Source organism: Coregonus lavaretus, assembly GCF_964263955.1.
Source record: "Coregonus lavaretus genome assembly, contig: HAP1_SCAFFOLD_9140, whole genome shotgun sequence".
Lineage (NCBI taxonomy): Eukaryota > Metazoa > Chordata > Actinopteri > Salmoniformes > Salmonidae > Coregonus > Coregonus lavaretus.
In genome coordinates this window covers 7501-16902 of record NW_028166228.1, presented here as the reverse complement: position 1 = coordinate 16902, position 9402 = coordinate 7501, and the positions used below count along the sequence as shown (strand labels likewise).

General features: G+C 45.9%; 1 protein-coding gene across 1 annotated transcript; it reads left to right on the top strand.

The window, feature by feature from the left end:
• Positions 1–2363: 2363 nt before the first annotated feature.
• LOC311114956 (scavenger receptor cysteine-rich domain-containing group B protein-like) lies at positions 2364–9129 on the top strand (the record flags this gene model as incomplete). The annotated part of the gene is made up of 3 exons (XM_084190177.1): positions 2364–2422; positions 2659–2973; positions 8813–9129. Coding segments are annotated over 3 exons (691 nt in total), but the record flags the coding sequence as incomplete, so codon positions are not given.
• Positions 9130–9402: the final 273 nt, after the last annotated feature.

The window sequence follows — 9402 nt, the reverse complement described above, 5'->3', positions numbered from 1 at the left end:
GATCAGATTAATTGAAATTAATTGCAAAGTCCCTCTTTGCCATGAAAATGAACTTAATCCCCAAAAAACATTTCCACTGCATTTCAGCCCTGCCACAAAAGGACCAGCTGACATCATGTCAGTGATTCTCTCGTTAACACAGGTGAGAGTGTTGACGAGGACAAGGCTGGAGATCACTCTGTCATGCTGATTGAGTTAGAATAACAGACTGGAAGCTTTAAAAGGAGGGTGGTGCTTGAAATCATTGTTCTTCCTCTGTTAACCATGGTTACCTGCAAGGGAACACGTGCCGTCATCATTGCTTTGCACAAAAAGGGCTTCACAGGCAAGGATATTGCTGCTAGTAAGATTGCCCTTAAATCAACAATTTATCGGATCATCAAGAACTTCAAGGAGAGAGAGGTTCAATTGTTGTGAAGAAGGCTTCAGGGCGCCCAAGAAAGTCCAGCAAGTGTCAGGACCGTCTCCTAAAGTTGATTCACCTGCCGGATCGAGGCACCACCAGTGCAGAGCTTGCTCAGGAATGGCAGCAGGCAGGTGTGAGTGCATCTGCACGCACAGTGAGTCGAAGACTTTTGGAGGATGGCCTGGTGTCAAGAAGGGCAGCGAGGAAGCCACTTCTCTCCAGGAAAAACATCAGGGACAGACTGATATTCTGCAAAAGGTACAGGGATTGGACTGCTGAGGACTGGGGTAAAGTCATTTTCTCTGAATCCCCTTTCCGATTGTTTGGGGCATCCTGAAAAAAGCTTGTCCGGAGAAGACAAGGTGAGAGCTACCATCAGTCCTGTGTCATGCCAACAGTAAAGCATCCTGAGACCATTCATGTGTGGGGTTGCTTCTCAGCCAAGGGAGTGGGCTCACTCACAATTTTGCCTAAGAACACAGACATGAATAAAGAATGGTACCAACACATCCTCTGAGAGCAACTTCTCCCAACCATCCAAGAACAGTTTGGTGACGAACAATGCCTTTTCCAGCATGATGGAGCACCTTGCCATAAGGCAAAGTGATAACTAAGTGGCTCGGGGAACAAAACATCGAAATTTTGGGTCCATGGCCAGGAAACTCCCCAGACCTTAATCAAATTGAGAACTTGTGGTCAATCCTCAAGAGGTGGGGTGGACAAACAAAAACCCCACAAATTCTGACAAACTCCAAGCATTGATTATGCAAGAATGGGCTGCCATCAGTCAGGATGTGGCCCAGAAGTTAATTGACAGCATGCCAGGGCGGATTGCAGAGGTCTTGAAAAAGAAGGGTCAACACTGCAAATATTGACTCTTTGCATAAACTTAATGTAATTGTCAATAAAAGCCTTTGACACTTATGGAATGCTTGTAATTATACTTCAGTATACCATAGTAACATCTGACAAAAATATCTAAAAACACTGAAGCAGCAAACTTTGTGAAGACCAATACTTGTGTCATTCTCAACTTTTGGCCACGACTGTAGGTCCCCATCAGACCACACTGCTCCACCTGCACCTCTCTCCTATGACCAACAGAGGGTGCTGGTTCACCTATAGGTTTATCTAAATCTGAGCCAGAGGTGCCACTCAATACATTGTTTCAATGGAGCATGTAAATGAAGTCACCCCCATAGAGATCCTATTAAATTACTAGAAGGGCTACAGTATGTCCTAAACCCTCAAAGTTCCAGAACATGGTGAAAATGGCAGCCATTTTGGTCAGGGAGGAATCCAAACCTGTCTAATTTCCTGATTTGACTAATGCAGGAAAATAAAAGTAAGGTTTGTGATGTCAGAAATGGTGTAATATAATTATAGTCAACCTAAAATGTTGTCATATTATAAATATAGCTTATACAGGTTTTATGACAATTTTCTGTATAAATACCCTCTAAAATATATGTAAAAAGACCATACATTTTTTTAAATGTTTGTTTTCTTGGAAAGCAGTGAGTGCTATTATATGATACAATATCAGTACTTGCATTTGCAACTTGTCTAAGGCTGTGGAATGACTGCAGTGTTTGAATGGAATGTTGGCATATTGGCAGTTAATTTGATCAATTTATGGAATCATTCCTCTAAAACTGTCTGGCTGGCTAACTAACAAACATACAGTGCAGACACATTCTTCTAATTAATTGTTGTGCACAATATTTTATCACAGCACTGGCAAACCATGGTTGACCAATTCCCTGACCAAAATGGCTGACCTTTTATACTAACATAAGAGGCTTAATGTCCATTCTAGTATTCTTAATTCTATGGTCACCCCACCCTCTCTCCTCACAGAGGATGGGAAACCCTCTGCTGTGTACTGTAGGCGTCAGCTTGCTTGTGTAGACTTACTCATCATTCTGATTCTAATGCATTTCTCGTCCTATTCCAGTGACCGACCGAACAGAACCAGTCAATACGACTACGACGAGGACCGTGACAACGACAACGGTTGCTATGACAACCAAAGGTAGTAGCGATGCTGCGCCGCCACGTGACAAATGAAAGGGAATTAACTCCAGCTAATGTACACCAAACAGATATATCTGTTATTATAATATTGGCTTATTATTCACAAATATTCCATTTTATAGATTAAAGCCATTGTGCAACAGCGACGCGCAGTAACACATTTTTCTAATAAACCTCTCCATGAAGAACGTAGCCCTCTGTGTTTCCTCCTCCAGAGCGGCCCGTCATCCGCGTGGTGAACGGTAATAGCAGCTGCCAGGGCCGCGTAGAGGTGTTCTACAACAACCTCTGGGGCACGGTGTGTGACGACGACTGGGAGCTGCCCAACGCCCAGGTGGTGTGTAGGCAGCTTGGCTGTGGTCCCGCCATCGCTGCCAAGATCCTGGCCTTCTTCGGCTACGGCTCGGGTCCCATCCTGCTGGACAACGTGGACTGTGAGGGCAGTGAAACAAATCTGGAGAATTGTTTCAACCTCGGCTGGGGACAGCACAACTGTGGACACCATGAAGACGCTGGAGTCATCTGTGCACGTAAGACTGACTGGGACTATGCTAATATAACTTATTTGTCCGATGTGAATCGGATATTCATCTTTTGATCTGCTGCAGGCAGGACTGCTACAGTAGACTGAGTAATGTTGTCCACCAGCCGTCTGTCTCGAACCGTCTGGTTTCACAGCGCCTCAGAATGGAGCATTAAATTCAATTGAATGGAAGCCTCTGACAGGAGCAGACGAAAGCAACCGCTGGTTTTAATTGGCTGATCTCTGTCCATCACCATCTAGCATAACCCTTGACCTCGCCGTACATTGTGGGCTTCAAAGTGCAACCAGCGCAAGTGATTTAAAGTTTGGAAAATCTCAAAGTACTTAGAAATAGTTTTCACATAAACTGTACATGCCCAAACTCAATTGGGCTTTGCAAAAAACATAATGGTCCATGTGATAGAACATTTATTTTGATTGGCGTTTTTCGCCATTCAAAGTCCCATCTAATACAGTGAGGGAAAAAAGTATTTGATCCCCTGCTGATTTTGTACGTTTGCCCACTGACAAAGACATGATCAGTCTATAATTTTAATGGTAGGTTTATTTGAACAGTGAGAGACAGAATAACGACAAAGAAATCCAGAAAAATGCATGTCAAAAATGTTATAAATTGATTTGCATTTTAATGAGGGAAATAAGTATTTGACCCCCTCTGCAAAACATGACTTAGTACTTGGTGGCAAAACCCTTGTTGGAAATCACAGAGGTCAGACATTTCTTGTAGTTGGCCACCAGGTTTGCACACATCTCAGGAGGGATTTTGTCCCACTCCTCTTTGCAGATCTTCTCCAAGTCATTAAGGTTTCGAGGCTGACGTTTGGCAACTCGAACCTTCAGCTCCCTCCACATATTTTCTATGGGATTAAGGTCTGGAGACTGGCTAGGCCACTCCAGGACCTTAATGTGCTTCTTCTTGAGCCACTCCTTTGTTGCCTTGGCCGTGTGTTTTGGGTCATTGTCATGCTGGAATACCCATCCACAACCCATTTTCAATGCCCTGTCTGAGGGAAGGAGGTTCTCACCCAAGATTTGACGGCACATGGCCCCGTCCATCGTCCCTTTGATGCGGTGAAGTTGTCCTGTCCCCTTAGCAGAAAAACACCCCCAAAGCATAATGTTTGACGGTGAGGATGGTGTTCTTGGGGTCATAGGCAGCATTCCTCCTCCTCCAAACACTGCGAGTTGAGTTGATGCCAAAGAGCTCGATTTTGGTCTCATCTGACCACAACACTTTCACTCAGTTCTCCTCTGAATAATTCAGATGTTCATTGGCAAACTTCAGACAGCCCTGTATATGTGCTTTCTTGAGCAGGGGGACCTTGCGGGTGCTGCAGGATTTCAGTCCTTCATGGCGTAGTGTGTTACCAATTGTTTTCTTGGTGACTATGGTCCCAGCTGCCTTGAGATCATTGACAAGATCCTCCCGTGTAGTTCTGGGCTGATTCCTCACCGTTCTCATGATCATTGGAACTCCACGAGGTGAGATCTTGCATGGAGCCCCAGGCCGAGGGAGATTGACAGTTCTTTTGTGTTTCTTCCATTTGCGAATAATCGCACCAACTGTTGTCACCTTCTCACCAAGCTGCTTGGCGATGGTCTTGTAGCCCATTCCAGCCTTGCATAGGTCTACAATCTTGTCCCTGACATCCTTTGAGAGCTCTTTGGTCTTGGCCATGGTGGAGAGTTTGGAATCTGATTGATTGCTTCTGTGGACAGGTGTATTTTATACAGGTAACAAGCTGAGATTAGGAGCACTCCCTTTAAGAGTGTGCTCCTAATCTCAGCTCGTTACCTGTATAAAAGACACCTGGGAGCCAGAAATCTTTCTGATTGAGAGGGGGTCAAATACTTATTTCCCTTATTAAAATGCAAATCAATTTATAACATTTTTGACATGCGTTTCTCTGGATTTTGAGGGCCGGCATTATGTCCTCACTTGTCAGCATTTTCCTTGGTTGATTATTCTGGTACAGGTCAAAATCTAACGTTCTATAGAATCCTGGAACCACAAACACAGGCAGACAGTCATATTTAACAGTTCTTTAATATTCCCCTTTTAGTTAAAAGGGGGTAAGTTACGCAATATTAAAACCAAAACACACAAGGACAGGCCCAGGCAGACATTCACACCAGAGTTCATCTTTGGTTGGGGGCCAGCCTGGTCCAAGAGCGGTAGTCGTCGTGGACTCATTTTAGTCATTTAGCAGACACTCTTATCCAGAGCAATTAGGGTTAAGTGCCTTGCTCAAGGACACAGACAGATTTTTCACCTAGTCAGCTCAGGGATTCGAACCAGCGACCTTCCGGTTACTGGCCCAATGCTTTTAACCGCTAGGCTACCTGACCGCGTCCTTGCAGTGGAGAGAGAGAAGCTGAATCGATCAGTCATTTGACAACATAGCATTACTTCACTTAGAGCATTACCCCACCTCTTTAAGGAACACCTGGGATAGGATAAAGTAATCCTTCTACCCCCCCCAAAAAAAAAAATTTGTAAAGTGGTTATCCCACTGGCTATAGGGTGAATGCACCAATTTGTGAGTCGCTCTGGATAAGAGCGTCTGCTAAATGACTAAAATGTAAATGTAAATGTAAAATGTAGAGAGGCGGATTACATTTACATTACATTTTAGTCATTTAGCAGACGCTCTTATCCAGAGCGACTTACAGTTAGTGTATACATTATTTTATATTTTTCATACTGGCCCCCAGGTAAACGGATGAGGTCATTCGTTTACCGAGCAGGGTAGCGGTCTCTCCCGGGAGCAGGGTAGCGGTCTCTCCCGGGAGCAGGGTAGCGGTCTCTCCCGGGAGCAGGGTAGCGGTCTCTCCCGGGAGCAGGGTAGCGGTCTCTCCCGGGAGCAGCTCCTCTTTCCCCAGGCATTGTCAGCAGCGGTCTGGGCGAGGCCTGCGTTCCGTTGTTTGCCTGTTCAATGTCATTTGGATCAGCCTTTATGCAGGTGGCAGCTCATTAGCCCCATGCTGTCCAGTGTCCAGGTGCGCCGGCCTGGTACCAAACCAGACAGCTAGTGGACTCATTCCCTCATTCACTCAACAAGACAAACACTCAAAAAAGGGCTATGAAGTTCAAGTAAAATAATATAGAACGTTTTACTAAATAATATACTGAAGTAGTGATAAATATAAAGGAGAAGCAGGAATAAATAAGACTCTTCTAATATGTAAATAAAAACAAAGAAAATTAGGCTATGGAACATGTGACACCTGTACACACACACACACACACACACACACATTCTCTGTAGTCATCGCTCTCAGGCACACACACTGTCACCCCATAGTCACCCTTCCCACAGTCATCCCTCTCTCCTCTCCTCCTCCCTGCTGAGCTGAGTGTTGGTCTCTAAGGAGCAGGCCCCACCCCCCGCCTGGCAGGCCCAGAGTGCATAAAATATAGAATGGAGAAGTCAAGGGTGATAAGCCTCACTGGGGTAATCAGCCTCACTGGTGGTGATCAGCCTCACTGGTGGTGATCAGCCTCACTGGGGTGATCAGCCTCACTGGGGTAATCAGCCTCTCTGGGGTAATCAGCCTCTCTGGGGCAATCAGCCTCTCTGGGGTAATCAGCCTCTCTGGAAGCCTGCAGGCTAAACCTCCATTCTTTAAGGCTAAATAAGACACAGTAGAGAAAGACAATAAAAAGAGGGAAAGACGTCCTTCCTGTTACTAAGGTCTACATCAAATCAGGGTTAGCAGAGCTGACCAGGTGAACCTTCCTTCCTGTTACTAAGGTCTACATCAAATCAGGGTTAGCAGAGCGGACCAGGTGAACCTTCCTTCCTGTTACTAAGGTCTACATCAAATCAGGGTTAGCAGAGCGGACCAGGTGAACCTTCCTTCCTGTTACTAAGGTCTACATCAAATCAGGGTTAGCAGAGCGGACCAGGTGAACCTTCCTTCCTGTTACTAAGGTCTACATCAAATCAGGGTTAGCAGAGCGGACCAGGTGAACCTTCCTTCCTGTTACTAAGGTCTACATCAAATCAGGGTTAGCAGAGCTGACCAGGTGAACCTTCCTTCCTGTTACTAAGGTCTACATCAAATCAGGGTTAGCAGAGCGGACCAGGTGAACCTTCCTTCTTGTTGCTAAAGTCTACATCAAATCAGGGTTAGCAGAGCGGACCAGGTGAACCTTCCTTCTTGTTGCTAAAGTCTACATCAAATCAGGGTTAGCAGAGCGGACCAGGTGAACCTTCCTTCTTGTTGCTAAAGTCTACATCAAATCAGGGTTAGCAGAGCGGACCAGGTGAACCTTCCTTCTTGTTGCTAAAGTCTACATCAAATCAGGGTTAGCAGAGCGGACCAGGTGAACCTTCCTTCTTGTTGCTAAAGTCTACATCAAATCAGGGTTAGCAGAGCGGACCAGGTGAACCTTCCTTCTTGTTGCTAAAGTCTACATCAAATCAGGGTTAGCAGAGCGGACCAGGTGAACCTTCCTTCTTGTTGCTAAAGTCTACATCAAATCAGGGTTAGCAGAGCGGACCAGGTGAACCTTCCTTCTTGTTGCTAAAGTCTACATCAAATCAGGGTTAGCAGAGCGGACCAGGTGAACCTTCCTTCTTGTTGCTAAAGTCTACATCAAATCAGGGTTAGCAGAGCGGACCAGGTGAACCTTCCTTCTTGTTGCTAAAGTCTACATCAAATCAGGGTTAGCAGAGCGGACCAGGTGAACCTTCCTTCCTGTTACTAAAGTCTACATCAAATCAGGGTTAGCAGAGCGGACCAGGTGAACCTTCCTTCTTGTTACTAAGGTCTACATCAAATCAGGGTTAGCAGAGCGGACCAGGTGAACCTTCCTTCTTGTTGCTAAAGTCTACATCAAATCAGGGTTAGCAGAGCGGACCAGGTGAACCTTCCTTCCTGTTACTAAAGTCTACATCAAATCAGGGTTAGCAGAGCGGACCAGGTGAACCTTCCTTCCTGTTACTAAAGTCTACATCAAATCAGGGTTAGCAGAGCGGACCAGGTGAACCTTCCTTCTTGTTGCTAAAGTCTACATCAAATCAGGGTTAGCAGAGCGGACCAGGTGAACCATCCTTCCTGTTACTAAAGTCTACATCAAATCAGGGTTAGCAGAGCGGACCAGGTGAACCATCCTTCCTGTTACTAAAGTCTACATCAAATCAGGGTTAGCAGAGCGGACCAGGTGAACCTTCCTTCTTGTTGCTAAAGTCTACATCAAATCAGGGTTAGCAGAGCGGACCAGGTGAACCATCCTCCCTGTTACTAAAGTCTACATCAAATCAGGGTTAGCAGAGCGGACCAGGTGAACCTCAGTAAACCTCTGATTTCTGACTGAGATGATAAGGGCATCACAAATTTGACTTCTAGAGTAGTTTTCTTCCGATCTAACTGATTAACTGATCAATGGATTAACTCCGTACAACGTTTTGAGTGCTCTGGTCTAGACTGTTCTGATGATAGAACTGTATCAACAGTTGTTCTCAAGTAGATGACCACTCCCTAAGGAAACATACACAGCAGATAGAAACCTCATACCGCCTCCCTCTTCTTCTCCAGCCTTTCAGCCTGTTCAAACTGGAAGAGAGTTCATCATGACTGAAAGAATACCCACCACTAGACCACCAAGTGACGGTAAGTCTGCTGCCTGTTCAGGTTTAGCTACACGTTCTGGGTTCAAGTAAAGGTCAAAAGTCAACACACATTCACAGCATCACTTTTCCAGAGGCCGTCTTCCGTAATGCATCATATTTCAATCATGTCTTAGGAGTGTGTGGTATGTGTTAAATGTTCTTTTGCTCCAGTATATGTGACTGTTTCTACCCCCTCTCTCTCTCTAGGCATGGTGAGGTTGGCGGGCGGGCAGCACCACTGCGAGGGCCGGGTGGAGGTGTTCTCCGGGTCGAAATGGGGTACGGTGTGTGACGACGCCTGGGACATGCCAGATGCCCAGGTGGTGTGTCGCCAGCTGGGCTGCGGTCCGGCTGCTGTGGCCCGCGGGGAGGCCTTCTTTGGCCGCGGCACCGGCACCATCCTCCTGGACAACCTGAAGTGCAGCGGCTCCGAGGCCTCGCTCCAGCAGTGCTCCCACATATCCTGGGATGTGCACAACTGTGACCACTCTGAAGACGCCGGCGTCACGTGCTCACTGTCGTGATTCCAGCAGCGATTCGCCGCCAGGGAGCCACCAAATGACTCCCACCTCCACTGCCAACCAATAGGACGGGCGCCTTGGTGGGCATAACCCGGGACTTGTAAACAGGATGTAAATAACAGCTCACCCCCAATGCCCAACGGAAGGAAGACAACAACAACAAGAAAACAAACTAACATATGACAATATATGATGAAATATTATGATTATCTATTCCTATTAAGCCCTTTATAAATATAGAAATAAAAATATATGATATAAAATACGCTGTACACA